The sequence below is a fragment of the Pongo abelii genome, chromosome 21 (genome assembly GCF_028885655.2).
Source record: "Pongo abelii isolate AG06213 chromosome 21, NHGRI_mPonAbe1-v2.0_pri, whole genome shotgun sequence".
NCBI lineage: Eukaryota > Metazoa > Chordata > Mammalia > Primates > Hominidae > Pongo > Pongo abelii.
The window spans coordinates 36,092,704-36,119,567 of NC_072006.2; the positions used below are offsets into that span (position 1 = coordinate 36,092,704).

At 48.9% G+C, this 26,864-nt stretch overlaps 2 protein-coding genes across 6 annotated transcripts in view; one reads left to right on the forward strand and one right to left on the reverse strand.

Moving 5' to 3' along the window:
• The window catches only part of TTLL9 (tubulin tyrosine ligase like 9), a 75,800-nt gene extending 60,036 nt beyond the window's left edge, over positions 1 to 15,764 (forward strand). For 3 of the 4 annotated variants that reach the window (XM_054541774.2, XM_054541773.2, XM_054541775.1), the window contains 5 exons: positions 4,717 to 4,775; positions 5,611 to 5,807; positions 8,289 to 8,402; positions 9,979 to 10,103; positions 13,729 to 15,764. In XM_054541774.2, coding sequence (XP_054397749.1) covers positions 4,717 to 4,775; positions 5,611 to 5,807; positions 8,289 to 8,402; positions 9,979 to 10,103; positions 13,729 to 13,805 — 572 coding nt within the window. In that variant the 3' untranslated portion in view covers positions 13,806 to 15,764. The remainder of the gene's footprint in view (positions 1 to 4,716; positions 4,776 to 5,610; positions 5,808 to 8,288; positions 8,403 to 9,978; positions 10,104 to 13,728) is intronic. The other variant, XM_054541776.1, reaches the window with a different exon arrangement.
• Positions 15,765 to 15,768: 4 nt separating this feature from the next.
• On the reverse strand, positions 15,769 to 22,898 carry PDRG1 (p53 and DNA damage regulated 1). Of its 2 annotated transcripts, NM_001131202.2 has the most exon segments (5): positions 15,769 to 16,683; positions 17,293 to 17,373; positions 19,593 to 19,667; positions 21,101 to 21,176; positions 22,681 to 22,884. In NM_001131202.2, coding segments are annotated over 5 exon segments (402 nt in total). In that variant the 5' UTR covers positions 22,768 to 22,884; the 3' UTR covers positions 15,769 to 16,600.
• Between the last annotated feature and the right edge of the window lie 3,966 nt (positions 22,899 to 26,864).

Genomic DNA, 26,864 nt, shown 5'->3' on the forward strand with positions numbered 1-26,864 from the left:
CTGTGATTTTTACCATCATTTCTAAACTAAGAAAAGTCTTTTTCTCCTAAAGATTTCACAATGAATCAGTTCTGTTTCTCTGTGGATTTATTTTGATTGTATGTTTACTTTGCTACTTGACCGTTGGTCCATTGAGACCTGGTTTTAGGTTCCTCTCTAGAGATGGGAGGCTCTGAGGTTGGCTGACCCATCTCTCACCCCTTTCTTTTAGCCTCTGCTTCTCCTCGGCTCCTAAGGAGGCCCGCTGTCTCCTCCACAGCAGGCGGGAGCAGTAGGTGAAGTGTGAAGTTCTGGGAGCTGTGCTTCCTTCATCTGAAGACAGCTATTCCCCCTCTTCAGCCAGTAACTTACTTTGCCCTAGCATCCTCTTTTCCTTTTTTTTTTTTCCCAAGACAGAGTCTTGCTCTGTTGCCCAGGCTGGAGTGCAGTGGCACAGTCACGGTTCACTACAGCCTCCATCTCCTGGGCTGAAGCGATCCTCCTACCTCAGCCTCCCTTGTAGCTGGGACCACAGGCACACACCACCATGCCCAGCTAATTTTTAAATTTTTTGTAGAGACTGGTCTCAAACTCCTGGGCTCAAGCAATCCTCCTGCCTTGCCCTTCCAAAGTGCTGGGATTACAGGCCACTGCACCTGGACTTCTCTTCTCCTATTTTTTTGTAGCAGCTTTATTTGGCCATAATATCTTCATATATTGAGATATATATTGAGCTTTACTGAGACATAATTCATATATCATACAATTTACCCAGTTAAAGCATGCAATGAAATGGCTTTTATCATATCCACACAACCATTACCACAATCAGTTTTAGAAAATTTCTTTTTTTTGAAACAGGGTCTCCCTATATTGTTCAGGCTGGTCTCGAACTCATGGGCTCAAATGATCCTCCCACTTCAGCCTCCTGAGTAGTGGATACTATAGGCGTGAGCCACCATGCCCAGCTATTTTAGAACATTTTTGTCATCTCCCCAAAGAAATTCCATACCCATTAGCCATCATCCCCTATTCCTCCCTAGACTCCTCTCCCAGGCCTTTGCAGCCACTTCCTGTCTCTGTGTATTTGCCTATTTTGGACATTTCATATAAATGGAATCATACACTATGCAGTCTTTTGTGTCTGACTTCTTTCACTTGGCTTGTTTCTAAGGTTCTTCTATGTTGTAGCATGGATCAGTACTTCATATTTCTTTTTGTTCTTTTTGTTTGTTTTTTTGAGACCAAGTTTTGCTCTTATTGCCCAGGCTGGAGTGCAGTGGCGCCATCTCGGCTCACTGCAACCTGTGCCTCCTGGGTTCAAATGATTCTCCTGCCTCAGCCTCCCAAGTAGCTGGGATTATAGGTGCCCACCACCATGCCCGGCTAATTTTTTTGTATTTTTAGTAAAGACAGGGTTTCATCATGTTGGCCAGGCTGGTCTTGAACTCCTGACCTCGGGTGATCCGCCCGTCTCAGGCCCCCAAAGTGCTGGGATTACAGGCATGAGCCGCTGTGCCTGGCCTTTCATATTTCTTTATTGCCAAATAATATTCCCTGTATAGATACATCACATTTAGTAAAGTGGGTATACCATTTTATCCATTGATGGCATTGTAGTTGTGTCTACTTTTTGGCTATTGTGAAAAATGCTGCTATAAAAATTTCATGTACAAGTTTTTGTGTGGACATATGTTTTCATTTCTTTTTCTTTTTCTTTTTTGAGACAGAGTCTCGCTTGGTCCCCCAGGCTGGAGTGCAGTGGTGCAGTCTTGGCTCACTGCAACCTCTGCCTCTCAGGTTCAAGTGATTCTCATGCCTCAGCCTCCTGAGTAGCTGGGACTACAGGCATGCGCCACCACACCTGACTAATTTTTGTATTTTTAGTAGAGATGAGGTTTCGCCACGTTGGCCAGGCTGGTCGCAAACTCCTGACCTCAAGTGATCCGCCTGCCTTGGCCTCCCAAAGTGCTGGGATTACAGGCATGAGCCACCACGCCCAGCCTGTTTCCATTTCTCTTGAGTATATATTTAGGAGTGGATTTGCTGGTCACATAATAATTCTATGTTTAACTTTTTGAGGAACCTGTATGTAAACTGTTTTCCAAGGTGCTGCATGATTTTACATTTCCACTAGTATTGTTTGAGGGTTCCAATTTCTTTATATCCTCGTCAACACTTGTTATTTTGTATTTTTTGAGACAAGTTCTTGCTCTGTTGCACAGGCTGGAGTGCAGTGGTGTGATCTCGGCTCACTGCAGCCTTGACTTCCCAGGCTCAAATGATCCTCCCACCTCAGCCCCTCAAGTAGCTGGGACTATAAATGCTCGCTTCCACGCCTGGCTAATTTTTGTATTTTGTGTACATACAGGGTTTCACCCTGTTGTCCAGGCTGGTCTTGAACTCCCGGACTCAAGTGACCTGCCTGCCTTGACCTCCCAAAGTGCTGTGATTACAGGCGCGGCCACCATGCCTGGCCAATACTTGCTATTATTTGTCTTTTTCATTATAGCCATCCTAGTGGATGTGCAGTGGTTTTGATTGGCATTTCCCTGATGACTAATTATACTGAGCACCTTTTATGTGCTTGTGGCCACTTATAAATCTCTTCAAATCCTTTGCCCATTCTTAAACTGTATTATCTTTTTATTGTTGAGTTATAAGAATCCTGTATGTATTCTGGATACTAGTCCCTTATTAGATACATTATTTACAAATATTTTTTCTCATTCTGTGGGTTTTCTTTCACTCTTTTATAATTTCCATTGAAGCACAGAAGTTTTTAATTCTGATAAAGTTGAATTTATCTATTTTTTCTTTTGCCATCTGTGCTTTTGGTGTCATATCTAAGAAGATCTGCCTACTCAAGGTCACAGTGACTTATTCCTCTATTTTTCTCTACAAATTTCGTAGTTTTGCCTCTTATATTTAGGTCTGTGGTCCATTCAAAATTAATTTTTGGGCTGGGCGCAGTGGCTCATGCCTGTAATCCCAGCACGGAGGCCAAGGCAGGTGGATTGCTTGAGGTCAGGAGTTGGAGACCAGCCTGGGCTACATGTTGAAACTCTGTCTCTGCAAAAAATAAATTTGGGCCAGGCGTGGTGGCTTATGCCTGTAATCCCAGTACTTTGGGAGGCTGAGGCAGGTGGATCACCTGAGGTCGGGAGTTCCAGACCAGCCTGGCCAACATGGTGAGACCCTGTTTCTACTAAAAATACAAAAACTAGCCGGGCGTGGTGATGCTTGCCTGTAGTCCCAGCTACTTGGAAGGCTTAGGCGGGAGAATCGTTTGAACCTGGGAGGTGGAGGTTGCAGTGAGACAAGATGGCACCACTGCACTCCAGCCTGGGTGACAGAGCAAGACCCTGTCTCAAAAAAAAAAAAAACCAAAACAAAACAAACAAAAAAAAACTCTAAAGAAGACGTCTAGGAAAAAGATGCTAAAGAGGATACTCACCTTTTCTAGAGAGGCTGAAACCACCCTACTCTGTTCAATACACCACAAACTGGAAGAACCATACATTTAGGGGAATTAGACTTGGAGTCAGAGACCTAGAACCTCTACCTCCCCATCTGAGAAATGCCCCAAGTAAGTCCTGGAGAAAGTCAGGTCTTATGGTCATTTCATGAGGTTTGGTACTGGGTGTGGTGGCTCACACCTGTGATCCCAGCACTCTGGAGGCCGAGGTGGGTGGATTACTTGAGGTCAGGAGTTTGAGATTGGCCTGGCCAACATGGTGAAACCCCATCTCTACTAAAAATACAAAAATCAGCCAGGCATGGTGGCGGGCGCCTGTAATCCCCGCTACTTAGGAGGCTGAGGGAGGAGAATCGCTTGAGCTCGGGAGGCGGAGGTTGCAGTGAGCTGAGATTGCGCCACTGCACTCCAGTCTGGGCAAAAGACTACGTCTCAAAACAAACAAACAAACAAACACAACGAGGTTTGGGGAAGTCATCCTGCTTAGCTGTGGGGTGAAGATGTTGAGGAAGGGGTATTCTGAATGGTGGTCACTTAACTTCTCTGAGCCTCCATGGTCTCATCTGTGAGATGGGAATAATTTGGGGAAAAAATGAGATAACGTGTGTAAACATGCTCTGTAAGCTGCAAAGTGCTGCTGATGTCACTGGTGGTGATGATGGTGATGGTACTGAGAGGCCAAATCTCAGGGCTGGGCCTTCCAAGGCCACCCTGACCCTATCCCAGTGCTGGATCCCTTTCCAATATTCCTACAAAGTGGCTGCCCAGCCTGGACCCCTCTAGTAACAGACAGCCTAGTGTGTCCTGAGATGGTTGTTCTGTATTTGGTTCCTTTACTTGTTAGAACCACTCCTCTTGAATTAAAAAAAAAAATCATAATATAACACAAAGTTTAAAAAAGAAAAGAAAAGAAAAACCGTAGTATAATATCAGCTATGCCAGGCACTGGAAGAGGCACAGTATTTAACCTTTTGAAAAATCCTGTGAGGTCAATATACTGCTATGTACCCCCATTACAAGGTGGGGAAATCGGCCTAGGGAAGTGAAATGGCTTTTCAGGAGCCCACAGCCAGGAAAGATGCAGGCAGGATTTGAACCCAGGCCTATCTGACTCCAAAGCCCACACACACGACGGTGGAGCTATTTCGTAGCCTTCCCCTTCAATTCCCAAGCAAGGTCTCAGTTCAGTCCTGGGGACTTCGTGGGGCAGGGCTCACCCTTTTTGTTCACACTGACCCTTGACCACCACCCTCTCCCAGATATTCACCTCACCAATGTCGCTGTGCAAAAAACATCTCCCGACTACCACCCAAAGAAGGTGAGGAAGCCGGGCTCGGCTCTGCACGGGTGCAGCCTTCTGGGGCCAGGTCGGGGTGGGAAGGGTGGAGTGGCAAGGAGCCCAGGACAGGCCTGTCTGAGCCTGTGTTCACCAGTGAGGCAGGCCTGCCCATCCCACTTGCAGGGTTCAGGGCAGGACTACAAATGGAGGCCCACATATCATGTGTCTCAGTATTTAAAAGTTGCAAATCACACTAACACACACCTAAACAAAGTATGTCCTATCCTCCTACCTTGACAGATATCTTCTATTGGTCAATGGATTAATCAATTAATGTAATGTATCATACAGATATATTTGATCTCTCTATCTATGTAAAATAACCTGCAAGGCCAGGTGCAAATACAGAATTCTCAGACTTCTCAGAGTCAAGGGCCAGATCAAGGGGACACAGGAGAGCAGGTCCCCAGCTCACACCTGTTCCCTTCTCTTCCCTCCCCAGCTCCATCCCACACAGTGGGGCCCTTGTGCATACACACCCCTGAAAATGGCAGCCTGTTGGTCACTCCTTGGCCTTGGGATGCACACATAGTCAGTGTGGTCTGTCCTTAGCAAGTCAGGCTCAGAAAAGGGGCCTATGCAGGCCATGTGGGCAGGGACTTCTGGGGTCCTGCATAGCCAGTCCTCTTAGACATGAAGAATTTTTGCCCCTCAAAGAGGGGCACACCTGGGGTCATCCTAATTACAGGGCTCAGGGCTGGGCCCCTCTTGTCCAGGTCTAAGGGAAACACTGAGAGCAATTGTGTAAGGGTCCTAGCAGGCCAGGTCCTGACTAACTGAGTCTTCTCTCTCGACCCGGCTGCCCGGGGCCCAGGGCTGCAAGTGGATGCTGCAGCGCTTCCGGCAGTACCTGGCGTCCAAACACGGGCCCGAGGCAGTGGAGACGCTCTTCAGGGACATCGACAACATCTTTGTCAAAAGCTTGCAGAGTGTGCAGAAGGTGATCATCAGTGACAAGCACTGTTTCGAGCTGTACGGCTACGACATCCTCATCGACCAGGACCTCAAGCCGTAAGTGGGTGGGTGGGAGAGCCAGAAGGTCATAGTTTGCATACTCGGCACCCAGACTGCCCAGGTTTGAATCCCACCTCTGCCAATTCCTAGTTGTATAACCTTGTGCACACTTACATTTTCTGTGCCTCAATTTGCCCATTTGTAAATGGGGTTGGTCATGACAGGATCTATCCATAGGTCATTATAGGATCGTTATGAGGAATAAGTGAGATATAGTCTGTAGAGCACTGAGGACAGAGCCTGGCACTGGGAGGCCCTTCCTGATCATCTGCTGAGTCAGGAGTTCTCCCCTGTACCAAGCAAGAAACTTCCCCTCTGTAAGTCTTAGAGCTTTGAAGATGCAAAGAGCCATGTGGAATATCGTTACAATGTCGACCTCTGCCAAGACTTTGATCCACTCCCAAGATGCCTGTGGAGGAGGTTGAGCTGACGAATAGAACAAGCCTGACCTGGCAGGGACCACCATGATGGCCTCACATGATGCAACAGGACACAGAAGCCCAGTGAGGGTCAGGGAGCTTGAGGTCATGTAGCAAGTCAAGGGCAAAGCCAGGCCCAGGGTCCAAGGACCTGGGCTGAGCTGCTCCCCACCAGCACTGCCAGCTCCAGGAGCCAACCCCCTATTCAGGGTTACCATGTAAGTGTTGAGGGGCTTTCTAAGCCAGGAGGAGGAGCCCTAGAGCAAGACCTAAGTCAGGCCCTTGCTCAACGGAAACAGGGTCCTGGCACCAGCAGGTCTCTCTCCTTTGTCCCCTGCAGCAGGATGTGACTGCTGACATTAAGGTGGACCTGGTGGAGGAATAAGCTCTGGCCCATGCTTGGACGCCAGCTACTGCAGGAAGCACTGGAGCATCCACTTGCAGCCCTGGGGCCTGGGTAGTCAGGTTAGGGGAGGGACCTCAGTTAATCGCCACCTGGCCTGCTGAGACCCCTAAACAATTGCCCTCAGCGCTGCCCTTAGGCCTGGACAAGAGGGGTCCAGCCCTGAGTGTTGTGATTAGGATGACTCCGGCTGTGCCCCTCCGTGTGGGCAAAAATTCTGCAGGTCCAAGAGGACTGGCTGCACAGGACCACAGGTGGCTATGTCGCCCCTCTGAGCCTCAGTTTCCTCATTTGTAAAATGGGAAACACCATGTCTACTTCTCCAAGTTGTTAGAGTAATTTACCAAGATAATTTGCTGTATAGTGGAAAGGGGCTTGGTCTCCCACAGACCTGCTGGGTGAGCCCTTCCCTCTCTGGGCCCCAGCTTTCTGTCTGTAAAAGGATGGGGTTGAACAAGACAAGAGGTGGCTAGCAGGAGGTCTTTGGGCTGCTTTTGGCCTGCAGATACTTTGAATTTGGCCTTTAGACTGTTTTGTTTTTAATTTTAATTTATTGACAGGCTCTAAAATTTGGAAGATGTTTACATAAAAATCAGAATTACCAAGTACAGTGACTCAAGCACCTATAATAATAATGCCAACTACTCAGGAGGCTGAGGCAGGAGGATGACTTGAGGCCAGGGGTTCAAGCCTGCAGAGAGCTAAGATTGCACCACTGCTCTCTAGCCTGAGTGACAGAGCCAGATTCTGACTCTTTTGGCTTTTCTGGAAAAATCAGATGATCTCGCAATTCTGGACTCACATTCCCACAGGGCAGCACTCTCCTGGGGCTGGCCACAGCCACCCCTTTAGACTTGGAATGCCCTCTCCAGCTCACCACAGTCTCCACCCCTCCCCACTGCTTCCCAATCCCTGACACAGCAGGTTGGGTGCCACCTACAGTGTGCAAATTTTCACTAAGAAAGGGAAGTTTTTCTTGCATTCACATCTCTATTGGAAGAAGGGAAAACAATAACACCACGAAAGCACCATAATCATTCCTATGCCAGCTTTCTACATTTGAGTTACCTTTCTTCAAAGTGGAAAGGTGGCTCACCTCTGTAATCCCAGCACTTTGGGAGGCTGAGGCGGATGGATCACCTGAGGTCAGGAGTTTGAGACCAGCTCGACCAATATGGTGAAACCCCATCTCTACTAAAAATACAAAGAAATTGGCTGGGCGTGGTGGCAGGCACCTGTAATCCCAGCTATTCGGGAGGCTGAGGCAGGAGAATCGCTTGAACCTGGGAGGCAGAGGTTGCAGTGAGCTGAGATCATGCCATTGCACTCCAGCCTGGACGACAAGAGCAAAACTCCCTCTCCAGAAAAAAAAAAAAAAAAAAAGGGAAGGGGGCTGGGCACAGTGGCTCCCATCTGTAATCCCAGCACTTTGGGAGGCTGAGGCAGGAGGATGACTTGAGGCCAGGAGTTTGAGACTAGCCTGGGCATCCTAGCAAGACCCTATCTGTATAAAAATAATTTTAAATAGAAAGGTAGAGAGAGTAGCCTGGATTGAATTGATGGTGGGGTCCATGCATCCATCTAGCCTCTCAGTGAAATCCTAGGGGCTCCAGGGACCGAGTAACCCTAAGACTCTCTACTCCCCTCCCTTCCCAGGTGGCTCCTGGAGGTCAATGCATCCCCATCACTGACAGCCAGCAGCCAGGAAGACTATGAGCTCAAGACCTGCCTCCTGGAAGACACCCTGCATGTTGTGGACATGGAAGCGAGGTGAGGGAGAGCAGCCTTGATCACATGTCCTTGTACATGACAACTGAGGCTCCCACCAAGGAAGAGGGGGAGCTTAGAACCTTGGGGCCTCAGTGGCCCTCAGCGACAGCTCTGGCCTGCCCCACCACTTTATAGATGGAGAAGCTGAGATGTCCACAGAAGGTGGGGTCCTGACCCAAGGACTTGACCTCTCCAGGGCAGGGCAGGGCCAAATACAGCTTTCTGAGACAGTCCAGCAGGATTTCCTCGAAACCTCCTGACTGTGGGGCTCTGGAGTAGTCACATCACCTTTCTGAGCCTCAGCTTCCTCATCTGCAAAATAGGAAATGCCATGTCTACCTCTCAGAGTTGTTAGATTAATTTACAAAGATAATTTGCTATCTAGTGCCTAGCTAACAGTAAGTGCTCAATACAAAGCTATTGTTTTAACAATGTGCAATAGCAGAAAAAAAAAAAACTCCAGAGCTACTTTTAGGAATGGGTGAATCCAGGTGCTCAATGTTGGCTGGTCTATTCTCTCTCTTTCTCTTTCTCTTTCTCTTTCTCTCTCTCTCTCCCTCCCTCCCTCTCCCTCTCCCTCCCTCCCTTCTCTTTCCTCTGTATTAGCTTTTCCCCAATTATTCCAGCAGAAGTTTGAGGGCTGATTCTCCTTGCTGGGAACTGGGACACATTCCCATTCCTAAACCACTCATTGTGACTCTGCTTGACCAGGCATAGTTCTTGTGCCCACCTCCTAGGGAGTGGGGTCAACCCCACATGAGCCATGGGCTGAGGGAGGGAGGAGTGGTTCTCAAAGGAAAACCCAAGGTACTCTTGGACTGAAAGAAGGTGAAATGGATGCTGAGCAGGCAGAAACCTCAGGTATCCACTATTCATACCATCACCTATTCATTCAACAAATATTTGAGCCCTGCTCTGTACCAGGCCCTGTGCCACACCCTGCGGACACAGTAAGGAACACAACAGAACTAGTCCCTGCCTTTATGGAGTTTAAGGTCTGAGGAGAAAAGGAGACTTTAAACCAGAAATCACAAATAGTGGCCGGGGTGGTGGCTCACGCCTGTAATCCCAGCACTTTGGGAGGCCGAGGCAGGCAGATCACTTGAGGTCAGCCGTTTGAGACCATCCTGGGCAACACGGTGAAACCCCTGTCTACTAAAAATACAAAAAGTAGCTGGGTGTGATGGTGTGCACCTGTAGTCCCAGCTACTCAGGAGGCTGAGTCAGGAGAATCACTTGAACTGGGAGGCAGAAGTTGCAGTGAGCCAAGATTGTGCCATTGCACTCCAGCCTGGGTGACAGAGAGAGACTCTGTCTCAAAACAAGAACAAAAACAAAAAAAACCAAATAGGGGCATGTTACCAAGAGCAAGTAGGAGGAGCCTTGGGGGAAAAATGGGAACAACCCCTCAGAGACCTACATAGGCACCTGGGAGACAGCCAATGAATGGTTGGGAAAAAGGACTTCTGAGGGACGGACATCAGTCGGGCTCAGGGAGGGATCAGGGACCTCACTTGGGGCTTAGGGCTCTGCCAGGTGCACCTTCATTAACCCTGTGGGCCTCCATTCTGTCCAGGCTCACGGGAAGGGAGAAGCGAGTCGGGGGCTTTGACCTCATGTGGAATGATGGCCCTGTTAGCAGAGAGGAGGGGGCTCCTGACCTGTCGGGAATGGGAAACTTTGTGACCAACACACACCTCGGTATGTAGGGCCAGGTGGGGAGTGGGCACAAAGGATGGGGTCATGGGAGGTACCAGGTAGTCTAGGAGGCAGCTTGGGATAGTGGTTAGATTGTTTGAATTCCATCTGCAACTTACCAGCTGTGTGACCTTGGGCAAGGGACTTAACCTCTGTTCCTCGTTTTTAAACTTGGTTTCTAAAAAGTGAAAACTTTCCCTGATTATAAAAAAGGGATTCACACTCATTGTAGAATATTTGAAAACTAGAGAAAGAAATAAAAAACATTCAGACATAACCATCTTTAACAATCTGGTGTATTTCCTTCCAGTTCTTAAAAAATGCATATATTCATACTTTTTCTTTTATAAAATTGGCATTGGGCTAGAGTTTTGAATCCCACTTTTCCCCTTGGCATTTTTCATTCAAGCATATTAAGAGCCTCCCTCTTGAATGCACTTTTTGGTCCAGTCCGGATGAAATCTTTTACATACATTATCTCATTTGATCTTTAAGGAATTTTTATTGTCATTTTACAGCTGAGGAAATGATATCCAGGTGCTATGTAACTTGCTGAATGAAGGTTTTGGCCATAAGTGGTGAGCCAGGACTCAAACTCCCATCTGCCTGGCTCTAAAACCTGAGTGCTTGTCCGCTAGACTCTCCTGCCTCTTGGCAGAGTTTAAAAAAATTACCGTATGGCTGCAAAATATTTCAGTTTGTACATATGCCAAAATTTACTAAACCAATTTCTTATAATTGGACATTTGGCAAAATTGCATTTTATTTTATTTTTTACTTTTATAAATTATACCATGATGAACATCCTTTCACATTAAGCTCGGCTGAAATTCTGGCCATTTCCTGAGGACAGATTCCTAGAAGCGGAATTATTGGGCCAAAGGGATGGGATTATTACAACCAAATTGCTTTCCAGAAAGATTATACGAATTTGCCAGATTTGAATTTTTAGAAAAAAAAAATCTGTGCCAACTGGCGAGGTAAAACATACTGACTCATTGTTGTTTTATGTGCATTCCATTGATTACTGGTGAGGTTTCCGTTTTTTAAATTTGCATTTCTTCTTTTGTAAGCTGTCCATACTCTTTATCCATTTTTCTATGGGTTGTTTAGTTTTCTAAATGTATAAGGCTTCAGATGACTATATAACACTGTCCAAGCTTAATTTAATATGCATACAATCACCTGGAAATCTTTTTAAACTATAGATTGTGACTCCATAGGTCTAGGGTGGGGTCTAAGATTGTATTTCTAACAAGCTCCTGGGTGATGCTCTATTGATTAACCATTGCTGTGTAACAAGCCCTCCCAAAACCTAGCAGCTTAAAGCAACTATTTTATTTGCTCATCCTTCCTTAGGTCTCTCCTGGGGTCACTTACAGGGCTGCAGGCACCTGGCAGATTTACTGGAGACTTGATGGCGTACGACAGCCTCATTCATAGGTGTGGGGGTTGACACTGGCTGTCAGTTGGGCCTCTCTTTCCATGTGGCCACTCGTCTTCCAACAGTCTGGCCCCGGCTTCTTCACGTGGTAGACTCGGGGTTCCAAGAGGGTGAGAAAACACACTGCAGAGCCTTTTGCGGCCCAGACTCAGAAGTCCCATAAAGTCATTCTGCTACAATCAAAGCATTTGCTGGTCTAGCCCAGTCACTGGGTAAGAAAATAGACCCCACCTCGCCGGGCGCGGTGGCTCACGCCTGTAATCCCAACACTTTGGGAGGCCGAGGCGGGCGGATCATGAGGTCAGGAGAGCGAAACCATCCTGGCTAACACGGTGAAACACTGTCTCTACTAAAAAATACAAAAAAAAATTAGCCGGGCGTGGTGGCGGGCGCCTGTAGTCCCAGCTACTCGGGAGGCTGAGGCAGGAGAATGGCGTGAACCCAGGAGGCGGAGCTTGCAGTGAGCCGAGATCGCGCCACTGCACTCCAGCCTGGGCGACAGAGGATGAGAGGAGCAGCAAAGTCACCTTGCACAGAGGCGTGCATATAGGAACATTGTTGCAGCCGTCTTTGCTAACAGTGCACCTCAGATATCAATGCGCTACTTCCTGGACCCGCATTTGAGTAGCAAAGATGGAAAGCGGCGGTTCTCTACCTTGGCTGCCCATTGGAATCACCTAGGAGCTTTAAAGACTACTGATGCCTGCCAGATCAAGATATGGTTGGTGTGGGCGTCAGTAGCGTTTAAAGCTCCCAGGTGATTCCAATATGCAGCCCAAGTTGAGAGCCACTGTTTTATTTATTTATTTTTTGAGATGGAGTCTCGCGCTGTTGCCCAGGCTGGAGTGCAGTGGTGCAATCATAGCTCACTGTAACTAACCGCAAACTCCCAGGCTCAAGCAGTACTCCTGCCTCAGCCTCCCGAGTAGCTAGGCCTACAGGCACACACCACACCTGGCTAATTTTATTTTTGTGTGTGTGTTTTTTTCCTGCAGAGACAAAATCGCACTATATTGACCAGGCTGGGAGAGCCAGTGCTTTAGAAGTCTGTAGAATTATTCCTGTTTCACGTGTTTGGGTTTATGGTGGTAAACACAAGGGTAGCTGGTTAGGGTAGGAAGAGTACTGATGAACTGAGTTAGGGAAGTGTTCAGGGACATCCAGGTGAAAGAGTCAGCAGATAACTCAGAGATGAGTCTAGAACTCCAAGAAGTTTGCACTGGACAAGAAGACTCAAGAGTTAGGAATGAGCCAAATAGAGTTTAAGTTAGGGCTGCATGGAACTCACTCTGGAAAACCCTGATGATGTGCATCGTAGGCTCTCAACTCAGTGAATGGCTGAGTGAGTGTCTGGGAAGCAGGGACAGGGTTTGGGGGGATGTGGAAGATGGCAGACACCCCCAGGTCAGAACTAGTGGCCACAGAGGTTCAGTCATTCAAGCAGCATTTTTGAGTGCCATCAATGTGCCTGGCATGAGATTAAATGACCATAGAGTTACTTCAAGGATCAGCTCTGAGAGCAAACAGCCAACATGTAACACCATGAATGTCCTGGGAGAGACGTCTCAGCAGCTCACGGCAGCCTCAGCACGAACTGCCTGGGATTGGGGGCCACATGTACGGAAAACTCATCTCTTAGCCAGTTGTGCCTGGCACATGGGTTGGGTAAGGGAAGAAAGCTGACAGTACTGGGCAGCTATGAGGTGCCAGGCACTGTGCTAGCTTTAAATGCATTTTCACTGAACAAAGCCAGAAGGAGTGGCAGTGTGGCGTAGTGGTTAAGAGTGTGGCTCTGGCACCAGGTAGTCTGGGTTCAAATGATTTAACCTCTCTGAGCCTGTTTTCCCTTCTACACATCATTCCTGTGAGGGCCAAACAAATCCATCCACATTCAGCATCTGGAGCAGTTCCTGGCTTGAGGTAAGCCCCCAGTCCTCATGTTCACTCCATAAGGTGGGCAGTACTATCCTGGTTTACAGATGAGAAGACTGATGCTGAAAAGGGTAACTGACCTGCTTGAGGGCCATGGCAGTTTAGGAACGGAGCCAGGATATAAACCACAGGCTGTATGTGGTTGTCTGACTCCCGCTGTCCCCTCTTCCCAGCAGGGAGTGGGGGGACAGGCCCCTCCACTCCTCCCAAGCATAGGTCATCCCAGCCCCCAACACCCCATTTCCTTTCCAGGCTGCGTCAACGATCGGAAGAAACAACTGAGGCAGCTCTTCTGCTCCCTTCAAGTTCAGAAGAAAGCTTCCAGTTGATCCCCAGCTGCCAGGAGGAAATCAGCCTTAGCAGGTGCCACCCAGGCCTCCCCGCCAGTCCCAGATCCCAGCACAGCACCTCACAGCGTTCACCTCCCCACCTCCAGCCTGGCACCAGCTTTGCTGGCTTAGCAGCTGCAGCTTACTACCTGAATTGGGCCCCTTGGATACCTCCAGCCCATTCCCAAGCATCTTTGCACCAGCAGACAGCCAATCCCTGGGACAGGGGGAGGTTTAACCTTGACAAACTGACTTGGCAATTAGGCCCAAAGAGAACAAATACAGCAAGTTCTGCTAACCCCAAGAGATCATATCTAATAAATGAGCACAGGCCCTACTTGGAGTCACTGGGCACCAGGCCTGGTTCCGGGGATACTGTTGGCTGCAGCCAAGTCCTCCTGGCTTTGACACTTGGATGCCTCCCAAGTCAGTGCTGAAAAGGTCCTTCAGAAGCAAGAGTTTGGAGGCTAAGGAACTCGTCTTTAAGCTATGCTTACAAAGCAAGCAGTTATTAGATTGTGTGTTTATTGGGGGTCTGGGGAAGTACTGAGCCCGAAACACATCCTCTTCTCCTTGCAATACCCTGACCTTGCATGTCAGGGGAACCCATGGGGCTCCCTGACCATCATCTGAAAACCAGTGGGACAGAGCATCCCCATTTCTCAGATGGAAAAGACAGACCAGGGAGGCAGAGGTTAGTGAGGGTCTCTGCAAAGGTGCATTTATCTAAGTCAGATGGGTGACTTAAGTGCTTCTCTAGGCCTTGTGTTTGAGATTGGGAGCTGAGCCAGAAACCAGAAAACCTTGGGCTCATGGGCAGGACAGCTTCGGGAGTTGAGTGTGAGTAAAAATCTCTGCATTTTCACATCTTACATTCCTAAGCCTCCTCTTGGTTTAAGAGGGGTTGCAACAAGACTTGGGGCTGTTGGGTAACTGCTCCAGGGGGGACTTACTCCCTCTACCACTCCGCCTGCTTCAGAGTAGTTTCTCTGGCTGCAAATGGTGGAATCTGCCTGCCTAGGTTAAGCCCAAAGGGAAGATTTTTGGAAGGAAAATACTGACAAATCCAAGAAGTGAACCAGCCGACTTTAGGAAAGCCAGAAGCCAGGCTACTCTGGACCTTCTGCCTTCAGAGCATGAGGACTTCTCCCACTCATCCTTGTACCTGAGGCAAACCAACCCAGACAGGTCCAGGCATGGACTCCAGGTTCCCTATTTCCAGGAGAAGGAATGCGATTGGCTTTTTTTGGCCCAGCACCCACCCTGCCAGGGAGGAAGGGGCAATTTTCCAATGGTGAAATTGTGAATCAGGCAGTCACACTGGAGAACATCTAGCAAGGTGAATTCTGCAACTCCCTACTTTATTTACATTTTAAAATAAGCAATATATTCATATAGTTTAAAATCCAAAGTTTACAAAAGGGTATAGGGTGACATCTCCTTCCCTCCTACCTGTGCGCCCCAACCCTGCAGGTGCTGTTCTGAGGGAATCACACTGTGCTTGCATAAAAATTATTAGCTTATAAGACACCTGCCTTCTCCTTGCTTTTCTCACTTGATGTATCTTGGAACTTGTTCCTTATTCTTGATTATAGTTGTATGGTACTGCAGTAGCTGGAGCTAACACCTGTGACCCACATTCACGTTTTAAAAGAGTTTCTGCATTAGTCAAAAATATTTAAAAGATTCAACTTCACAACCCAAATAGTCTAGCTTCTCTTGAAAAAACGTTAAGAACTGGCCATGACAGCCTGTGTTTCTATGTAACTATGAGCCAGAGCCAAGGAGCGGGGGGACCAGGAGAGGTGTGCCCCTGCCATGCTGCCATTTGTTATCACCTGCCTGTCAAATCACAGGTTCATTTCAAGGCAAGAACCATGTTCATACGTTATATTCTAAATGGAGCGGTGTGCCCTCACTGAAGGACTAGATGAGGCAAATAAAGACTAGTTGCTGCTATTCATTCATTCAGCTAACATTTATTGAGCCCTTAATGAACACATAAGAGTTTTGACTTCACGGCAGTTCATACTGGGACCTCAGACCACTGAAGGCAGACAGTAACAAGCAGTGCTGGCCAGGCCCCACTTTCAGAGGGCGCAGAAGGGCACTCTTGACACGTGTCATATAGTAAGAAGCGCACCCACTCACCCAGGCCTGGTGCAGGACTCTGCAAGGCCCTCCTGAGTAAAGAGCGGCCACGAAGGGCTGCTAGGCAGCACCTACTCTTGGAATCAAGCAGGGAAAAAGTACAAAAATGGAGCTGGCGGGAGGTGTGTGTGCCTGCCCCACAGATGGCTGTGGTGAGCCACAAAGCACCAAGATTCTGTTCTTCATTCAGCAACCACCCATGAGCCTCCTGCTTTATTCCAATCGCATGGCACCTGCCTGGAAACCTCTCTCCCTTCTGAGAGGAATGCTGGAATGAAACTCCACTCTGCCCCTCCCTCCCTCCTTCCTTGCTCAGGGTCCATGTGAACAGCAGGCCATTGTTGGGAAGTGCCTGTTGCAGTCATTCTTACACCCCCACAGCCACTGCCCCACACACCCACTGGTGGCTACCAAGGCCCGTCAATAGATCTTGTGTCCACTGAGCCCTGGTGTCCAGGTCCAGCAGCCAGATAGGCTGAAGGTTCCCTCCTGCCATCACAGAGTAGCCAAGCACTACAAAGAGGTTTTCATGACGGCTGTCCCCTTACAGGGCAGATCCTGTCCTTACAGGTGTCAAGGTTGGAGGGTCCTGGGTCCTCCATGACCCTGGGGGGTTGCTGGTCCCCCATCTTGGTTCTTGAGTCTCATCCTTTCAAGATGACCTTGAGAGCTTTAAGCTCATCCTGGTTGAGGGGGTTCAAGTTAAAACCCTTCAGCTCCGGTTTGCCTAGGAGAGAAGATGATCCATCAGCACGTCAGGCCTCCTGCTGGCTCTGGAGCCAGGCCCAGGAAAGGGGCTGATGCTGCACTAATGCTGCCAAACTTGGCCTGGAGGTCTGGCAGGGATGGGCCTCCAATTCTGCAATGCACCGGATGAGGCATCACCACCGCTCCTGTGTCACCAAGAGCCTGCAAAGTCATAACTCTGCTGCCCAAAGAACCTCAGGTTTTTCCAAGACCTGTGACCAATCTAGAGTGCTTGCGTTTATCAAGAATTTCAGCTCTGACCTCAATCACTCACTGAAGCCTTCTGCGTTTCCTCAGTCAGAGATACCTGATCCCCATGCCATGCCCTGATGTATAACGTGAGATCACCCCAAGTGGTTCCTGGGACCTGGAAAAGAAGCTGTGACAGGACTAGGACTGTATAAATCCCCCTGTCCATTCTGTCCCTGGGCAGCTACAACCAACCACTGTGCACACCTCCAGGGCCACTCACAGGCTGCCCCGGACACTGCCCATCTCTGAGGGTCGGGCTTCCCATCCCTGCCCTTCAAAGTCCAGGCTGATGATTCCCTCCCCTCCTCATCTCCAGTCCCTGCTAAGCCAATAATACCTTGGGCCTCAAAAAGGCGGTTGACCTTCACTTTAAGTTGCTTCCGGAGTTTTTCTATTTCTTTATCCAGATGATCCTGATCTGAAAAAATGAGGGGGGCAAGCAGAGGATAAGATTGTACCAGACAGACTTGACCCCAGGAGTGGAGATGCCAGCCTCTCCCCAGCAAGGGCGTGTAGCTTTCAGGAAGGAAAAGGGGACATCAGAGGCCAACTGAGGAAGGATTAAAGGCTAGAAGGGACATGACCTGCTCAGGACCACTCAGAGAGCCCAGGACACAGCAGTCCCGACTCCCATTACACTGGCCTTTTTTGCATTATGCAAAGTACCTTGGGGTGGTCAGTGGATGGAGAAGGCAACATCAGGACTTTAGGCCGCCCTCCCACAATGAAATTATGGAAAATTTGAATGCACAAACAAAATAAGCATCTATAGATTCAGCCCACCCTAGATGGCTGGAAAATGGATGCCTAAGAAGTTTTACAAACCCAAGTCCATCAAGGTGAGGGGGTTTTAGAAAAACATGATTGTGTAAACATGTGATGTAAACAATCAACATGCAAGCTTAATGCTTAAGCTTAACTTAATTAGCCACTGTGAACAGAAAAGGGTCTCCTAGTGTCATGGACCGCCCCTGAGAAGAGTTGGTGTGATGACAGAGGTGGCTATCAAAGCTTGATTGACCAATTGACTGAACTCACCCAGCCAATTCCACCTGCTCATGAGTGACATTCTGGCTAGTCTGTCTTCCCCACAGACTCACTCTTTCTGATGGGGAGAAACCCTGAATGGCCAAGCCTTACAGCCTGGTTCTGTTTCTCATTGTGAATGAGTAACCCCAATGTCCAAGAGCTTGTTTAGCCTGTGTTGATCCCCAAGAAATCTGATAATGTCTCAGAACCCCTCTAGGTACAGTGACAAGACCACATTTGGGGGCCAAAAGGGCCAACAAGATCCTGAACCCAGGCAAGGGACTCTCTGAAAGCTTAGCCTCCAGTCCACCAAGTGCAGTTTAATTTTATAACCATAATATTAGTGTATTTTTTCAACACAACAGCTGGAAACTTCTCCAGGCTGGATATAGCTTCCTGTTAGCAGTTTTATCTCACTGGCCAGGAGCAGTGGCTCATGCCTGTAATCCCAGCACTTTGGGAGGCCAAGGCGGGCAGATCACCTGAGGTCACTGAGACCAGCCTGGCCAACATAGTGAAACCCTGTCTTTACTAAAAAAACACAAAAATTAGCCGCGCATGATGGCATGCACCTATAATTCCAGCTAATCAGGAGGCTGAGGCAGGAGAACTGCTTGAACCTGGGAGGTTGCAGTGAGCCGAGATAGCGCCATTGCACTCCAGCCTGGGTGACAGAGCAAGACTCTCTCTTAAGGGGAAAAAAAAAAAAGTTTTATTTCATGAGGTATGAAGACATCCTGTCTTCAGGGACTGAGGCAACCTTGCTTGTCCTTTTGGCCATTTTCGAGGTTATGGAAGAAAAAGTATGTGTAGCCTGTTCTTTTTCTAGCCAATAATCCATTTGCAGCCTGACTTGCTTTAAGATGGTTTTCCAAAGAGCTTCCAGATTATGGTTGTGGAAACTGAGTACACTGAGTGCCTAGGCTATGGCAGACCCTAGAGGTTTAATCTCCCCAAACCTCCATTTCAACCCACTCTCTATTGCAGGGCATGTGAAAAAGAAAGGCTCACTCCCAGGCTCTCTTGCAGCTATGGGTGACCATGTGGCTTAGTTCTGGCCAATGAGATGTTGGCAGGAAGTCCCTGAGGAGGTGGCCTTACGTCCAAAATAGAAGGCAAAGCTCTACGTGGCGAAAGATTTCTGTCTTTCCTCCAGCCTGGCATGAGGACATGAGGCCTGCAACGATGAAACAACAACCAGGAGAATATGCTAAGGTGCCACTGCTGGGCAGCTATGCCAGGACTGGAGTACACACCTCTGGACAATTTCTTACGCAAGAGTAAAAGAAGCATATTTCCTTAAGCCTCAATTTGTTGGGTTTTGTTATCTGCAGCCCAACTGATTCCTCACTAATAAGAAAGCACTACGCTAGGCACACATATTGTTTTACCTCAATTGCACAGCTATGCTACATAGATGCATCCCCCTCTTAGAGATGAGGAAATAACCCACAGTGGCAGAGGTGGAATTAAAACCCACAGCAGTCTGAACCCTGTGACAGAGCTGCCTCTCCTTAAGCTGCCTGAAGCCTGACTCCCTGTTCTGGGTTAAGACCAAAGCTGGTGGGAGAGGCAGTGCATCCCTGACCCATCCCCAGGAGGCCTTACCTTTTTCAATCATTTCCTTTGTCTCAGGGTGAGGCATCTTGATAAACATGTTCCCGAAGCAAACCATCACATCTTCTGAAAGAGCAAATAGTAATTCCTTCAACAATTTTTTTTGAGTACCTATTATCTGCCAGGCATTGTTTTAGATACAGACAACAGAGCAGAACAAGAAAAAGTTCCTGCCCTCTTGGAGCTTATGTTACAGTGGAGGAGAGAGAATAAATAAAGATATGATTTGTCAGACCTTAAGAGTTGTAGAGAAAAATAAAGCAGGCTAAGATGGCTAGGGAATGCCAGAGGAGGACCTTGTTACTCATACCAGGTAGTCTGAGAAGGCCTTACTGATTATATGATATCTACATAGAGACCTGAGGAAAGTGAGAGTGTGAGCCCTGCAGACATCTGGGGAAAGTGAGCCAAACAGAGGAAACAGGAACAGCAAAGATCAGTAGTGTGCTTGGGTTGTTCGGAAGAGCAAGGGGCCGGGCGCAGTGGCTCACGCCTGTAATCCCAGCACTTTGGGAGGCCAAGGCAGGTGGATCGCTTGAGGCCAGGACCTCGAGACCGGCCTGGCCAACATGGCGAAACCCTGTATCTATTAAAAATACAAAAATTAGCTGGGTGTGGTGGTGCACGCCTGTAATCTCAGCTACTCAGGAGGCTGAGGCACGAGAATCACCTGAACCTGGGAGACAGAGGTTGCAGTGAGCCAAGATCATGCCACTGCACTCCAGCCTGGGTGACAAGAGCAAGGCTCTGTCTCCAAATAAATAAATAAATAAATAAATAAATAAAAAGAACAGCAAGGAGACCAGTGTAGGTGGAGTCATGTGGGGGGTGGGGGGAGTAGAGATGATATTGGCACACTCATGGATTCATGGGGGCTGGATTACTCAGTCTTGTAGGACCTCTGGATTTTACTCAGATGAGATGAGAAGCAACTGGAAGATTCTGCACATTCTAGTGCACTTTCAACAAAATGTCAACTTCCTCCCTTAGCCCCCAAGACCTTTCATTATGGCCTGATCTCTGCCCCTCTCTCCAGCCATACTTACTCCCCATTTGCTTCCACTGTCACAGCCACTTGGCCTCATCTAAAGCATCCCATTCTTCTGGATATATATTCTCAACACCCATCCCAAGTCCAATTCCATCTCTGGCTTTCTTACAATTTTCAACCATGCATTTTACGTTGTTTTTCTCATCTGTAAAGCGCAAGGGCAGGAACCATCAGTTTTATACACCCCCAGCACTGTCTCAGTGTCTGCCATCGTCAATAAGCCAGGAGCTAACGACCTGTCACTGAAGTGAGCAGGCAAAATCCTGAACCACAGCCTGTGCCAGAACTGCAAAATTTGCTCCCCCAACTCCTCGGACTGTTTCAATTTCCCACAAGGCTGAGTTATACAGCTGTGACCTCCTGCCTGCTCTCTATCAGGGACAAGGTAAAGGCCTGAAAGGAAAACGGAACAGGCCTCCAGGGCTGCACTGAGAAAATTTCAACTTACCAGAGAGGCTGAGATCCTTCTGCAGGGCCCTCAGGCCCTCTCGATTCTGATTCCTTTTAGTGTCCAAGTCCACAATCTGAAAACCACAGGGACAGGAGGGAACTCAGCTATCTCTTGCCCCAAGCTGTCACCTCTTGACAGACAAGGGCTGCAGAGACAATGCATTATTCCTGGTTACATCCAACATCCTGCCTAAAATGGATTGATGTGTGAAAGTATTTCTTCTCTCACTCAGCTTCCTGGTCTTAAAGACAATGTTTTGTGCAGCTGCCCTCTCCCCAGAGAAGATGCTGGGAAAACATGTGCTGACTAAATGGGAAATTCTGCATTATCCACTCGAACTTTATGGCATATCAGAATCACCAGGGGAGTGGAAACCCTTCCCCTACACACTGTGATTAAGCAGGCCTAATGTTTATTTTTGGATAAACTTCTCCAGCTGATTCTGAACTAGTAATAAGAGAAACCCAACAATACTAGATTGGAACAGCTGGAGGGGGCCACTGAGACAGTGGTAACAACACAATAGCTACTAAGGAAGTGAGGCAGTAGTACAGTCTACTGCATGAGTGCTGGTTCTGGAGCTGGAATACCTAGGTTCGAATCCTGCTGTCTGCCTCAAGCTGTGTAATTTCACCTTCCTATTTACTCCTCCGCAAAATGGAGCTACGAACAGTACCTACCTCACAGGTTAAGCCAGCAATTAAATGACTTAACACAGTACCTGGCACATAGTAAGTAGCTGATAAACTTTAACTGCTCTTATTATTCTCATCCAGCACACCCTGATCCAGTATTTAATTTGACAGGATCTTGCCCAGGTTTTCCCCTTCTCAGTAAATACCTGACCCTTCTAACTGGAGATGAGAGGGAGTCACGACTCCCCCGGCTCCCTCACCCCTTTACACAGCCACTATCACGGCCTACTGAGTCTGTCTCCAAAATACATTTCTGACCCCTTCACTTCTCTCCACCACCACTACCTAGTCCAAATCCATCTCTGGTCTGGACCATACCAATGGCCCCTCACCCATCTCCCTGCCTCCGCCCTTGCCCACCTATATTCTGTATTCCACACAGCAGCCAGGGGGATCCTTTTAAAACCTAAATCCAATTACGTCACCCTCCTTCTCCCAGGAACTCTCCTCAAAAACTTGGCACTTAAAACAAGGCACCCCATAAACAGGGCGCCACCTTCCCCCACGTCCCCACCCCTGCCCGGTCACAAGGCCCCCTCAGGCTTCTTTTCGATTCCAGCTCTCCCCTGAGGGCCTTTACAGGGCGGTGCCCCTAGATCAATCATGGGGCCGGGAAGTGCATTTTGAAACAGGTGCTCAGGGAAACGGCCCAGGGCATGATGGGTCGAGATCCAGAGAGCATGGCAAGGGGCAGAGAAAGGATGAAGAGAGAGGAATGTCTAGCACAGCGCAGGCGCTCACTTAGTAGCGGCCGAATATTTATCGGCCCACGTCTGTCGCCTCGGAGCCGTTAACCGCCTGTCCAGGTCAACTCACCGCGACCCCGCGGGCTTTCCGACGGCGCCGGCCGCCAGGCCCCAGCACCGCGGAGGGGCCTCTCACCTGCCGCTTGTCCGCCAGCACCTCTTCAGCGAGCTCCTCCACCTCTACAAGGTACCGCAGCACTCGCTCTGCCTCGGGTGATAGCATAGCGCCCACCAACCCCGCTTACGGCTCTCGCGCGACCTCGGGGGCGGGTGGCGGGGGTAGTCTCCGCTTCGACTCCCGCTGCGCATGCGCCGCTCTCTAGGTGCTTCCGGCGCGCCTGCGCAGTTAAAAGAACGGTGGTGCGCAGGCTCCAACGCTCGTGCGACGGCCGGCTGCGAGAGGCGGGGCCTAGCTTTGGGAGCGGGGCTGGAGCGCCCTCTACAGGCTCAGAGAGCTCAGTCCTCGGGCTGCCTCTGACCCGTTACTCCCTCGGTTCATGCTTCTTCAGCACTTACTATGTGCCAAGCAGTTTTACGTGCTTAGGATGCAGCAGTGAACACAACAAAATCCCTGCCTTCATGGAACTTCATCCTAGTGGGAAACACCGACAATTAATGGCAAAACACTTATATACCGTGGCAGGTAGTGACTAGGATCTGGGAAATATTATTCTTCCCCTGGCTAAGAAACACCAAGAAGGCCCATGTGGCAGTGTGACTTATGTTTAATCTCTGACACTTTCAGTTTCTAATTTATAAAAAGGGGGTGAATAAAAATCCGCCTCAGTGTCTCTCCACAGGATCGGAAGAAAGCAGGAATCAGCTGGGCGCAGTGGCTCATGCCTGTAATCCCAGTACTTTGGAAGGCCAAAGCTGGGGGGATCACTTGAGCCCAGGAGTTCGAGACTTGGGCAACACACTGAAACCTCCGTTTCTACTAAAAATGCAAAAAAAAAAAAAAAAATTAGCTGGGTGCGGTGGGGCGCGCCTGTTGGTTCCAGCTACTCAGGAGGCTGAGGTGGGAGGAACTCCTGCACCTGGGGAGTCGAGGCTGCCCTGAGCTATGATGGCACCACTGCACTCCAGCCTGGGTGACAAAACAAGACTGTGTCTCAAAAAAAGAGGAAGCAGTAATCACTTTTAATTCCGTTTAACCAGAGTTCACTTGAGCCCCTGTGTTGGGTCCAATGTCCAGAGTAGCTGGCCTATACATAAGGAAAGGACTTGAAAACTATGGGCAGTAAGCAGTGAAATGCTAGTTCAGAAAAGCAGGTGGATGTGGGTGGTAGGATTGGGAGGACTTCCCAGAGAAGGCAGGTAGGTGGAAAATGGTTACCATCAGAACCAGAGGGTTCCCATGAGGTCTTCACGCCCAAACTCCTCGTTGGATAGCTGGAAAAAACAAACCTCAGAGAGAGGCAAGGCTTTGAAAAGAAGGTGAGGGGTGAGCCATGTGGATGCCTAGGAGAAGAGTGTTCCAGGCAGAGGAAACAGCCAGCATATGTGGAACCAAATGGGCGGGGGGGGGAAGCAGGCAGGAGGTCAGAGGGGAAGGAGGCATTGAGCCCACAGGGCTGTAAAAGGCACTGGGAAAGGACTTTGAAAGTCTGAAGAACAGAACTGATATTATCACTCTGATCTCTCGCCTCCCTGATTCCAGCTTTTTATTCTCTCCTTTTGACCTCTTGTAACCAAGCCCCTTCACACCCCTTGCCTTACTTGAGTGTCAAAGCAAACTTTGTATGGATGGGATTATTACTGCCCCATTTCACAGCTGCAGACTGAGGCCAGGAGAAAGGCAGTGCCTCATCACACAGCAAGCCAGGAGTGCCTGGTGTCCATGCCATTTCTGGACCCTGAAAAAACCCTCCCCCAAAATTGTGGCCCCAGAAGCCCCAGCAGCACCTCTGTGTTGCCTAGCCTTTGGCTGCCTTCAACTACCAGAGGAAGAGCTAATTTTTCCTTCAGCCACCTGGTGTGGGGAAGGAGGGAGATTCATTAAGGATTCCTCACTGAGGGTGAATTTGTCGCCAAACCCAGGATGTTTTGTATAAACACCTTCTGGTTAAGAAATGCAGGCACAGGCCCTGAGAAGGAAAGGGGGATGTTTGCCAAAGCAGAAATGGGGCTCACAAGGCATCCCTCGGCCTGGACCCCAGCACTGCGTCTCCTCTACCTTGGGACCCACAGAGGGCTGGACCAGGTTGACCCTTGACCCCGACCACATGGGCCTGGATGGGGAGAGGCTGAGGGAGGCTCCCACATTAGCAGCTTCTTGGCGGTAACTGGCCTTTAGAGGCCACCCCTGGCCACTGGAAATGTTGGGGAGGGGAATCATAGTCATTTCCAAGACTTTGAAATGGTCAGAGCCAGAAAGACTCTCAGAGAGCATTTCAGTTTCAGAGCCATTTATTTCACAATTATTTATTGACTTCCCAGGCCCTGTGATAGGGATTCTGTCATGAGCAAAACTGGACATGGTCCCTGCTCTCAGGAATCTCCCAGTCTGGTGAGAGAAACAATCAACATAAAACAAGTAAATATATCATATGTCAGGTGGTAAAAAGTGCTACCAAAAAAATAGCCTGATGTGGGGGCTCACACCTGTAACCCAATACTTTGGGAGGCCAAAGTGGAGAATCATTTGAACCCAGGAGTTCGAGACCAGCCTGGGCAACATGGCAAGACCCCCATATCTACCAAAAAAATAAAAATAAAAAAATTAGCCGGATGTATTGGTGTGCGGCTGTTGTCTCAGCTACTCAGGAGGCTGAGGTGGGAGGATCACTTGAGCACAAGAGTTCAAGGCAGCAGTGAGCTACAATCATGCCACTGTACCCCAGCCTGGGTGACAGAGTGAGACCCTTTCTCTAAAAAAGAAAAGAAAAGAAAAAGAGAGAGAAAGAAAGAAAGAAGGAAAGAAAGAAAAAAGAAAGAAAGAAAGACGGAAAGAAAGGAAGGAAGAAAGGGAGGGAAGGAGGGAGGGAAGGAAGGAAGGAAGGAGAAGAGAAAAGATAAGAAAAGAAAAGATAGCACAGGACAAGGTGGAGAGGGAATAATGGAGGGGCTATTTGAGACAAGATGGTCAGAGAGGGTGTCTCTGAGGAGATGGCATTTGAACAGAAGTGTGGAGGATATGAGGGGGTGAACCTTGTGGATATCTAGGGGAAGAGCATTCCAGGCAGAGGGAACAGCCAGTGTATTTGAATAGAATTAGTGAGGGGGAGAGGGTAGGACAGAGAGGAGAAGGAGACGTTGAGCACACAGGGCTGTGGAAGGCGCTGGCAGTGCCCCACCGAAAATCTACTAGGGCCTCCCCAGAGGTCACCTGCAGACACTGCTGCATATGCCTGTGGCTTCCTGCTTCTCTCTGCTCATGGATGCAGGTTGAGAGGGGAATGCAGTGAATTAATATCCACGAGTGTGAACTCCTACCAAGAAAAGAAAGGCGTTAGTGACTGTATACTCTAGCTTCTTTGCCCCTCTGTGAGAGACCCAAGAGGAGGCTGCTGTAATCATCTAGGCAGGAGAGGGTGGCCACTGCACCAAGAGATAGCAGTGGGGGTGGTGACCAGTGGTGGGATTCTCAGGGCCTTTGCACATACTACCCCATCAGTCTGGATTAATTTTCTCCCATGCCTTTATTCATGTGTAACTATTCCATATCCCCCACTGCTCAGCTTGGGGTTACCTCCTCCTGAGGGTCAAGAGTCCTCTCTGGGCCCCCACAGTTTTTTGGACTTCCCTTGTCTCTGTACTTCCCATATCATCTTTGTTCTCTGAACACCTTGCTTTGTAGTCATGAGCTCCCCAGCGCAGAGACCTTGTCTGTCTTGTTCACTGGAAAAGTGTCCTCCTCTCTGGGTCATCACCCACCTCCCTGCTGCTGCTCACACAAGCCAGGCATGGTCCTGCCTCAGGGTCTTTCCACTGGCTGCTGCCTCCACCTGCACTTTTCCCTGACATCTACATGGTTCCTTCCCTCACCATCTACTAGTTTTGTTGTTTTTTTTTTTAAGATGGAGTCTCACTCTGTTACCCAGCCTGGAGTGCAGTGGCACAATCTTGGCTCACTGCAACCTCCACCTCCTGGGTTCAAGTGATTCTCCTGCCTCAGCCTCCCAAATAGCTTGGATTACAGGTGTGTGCCACCATGCTCAGCTAATTTTTGTATTGTTTTAGTAAAGACAGGGGTCTCACCATGTTGGCCAGGCTGGTCTCAAACTCCTGACCTCAGGTAATTTGCTTGCCTCAGCCTTCCGAAGTGCTGAGAATACAGGCATGAGCCACCGCGTCTGGCCCAGTCTTTTCTTAAATGGC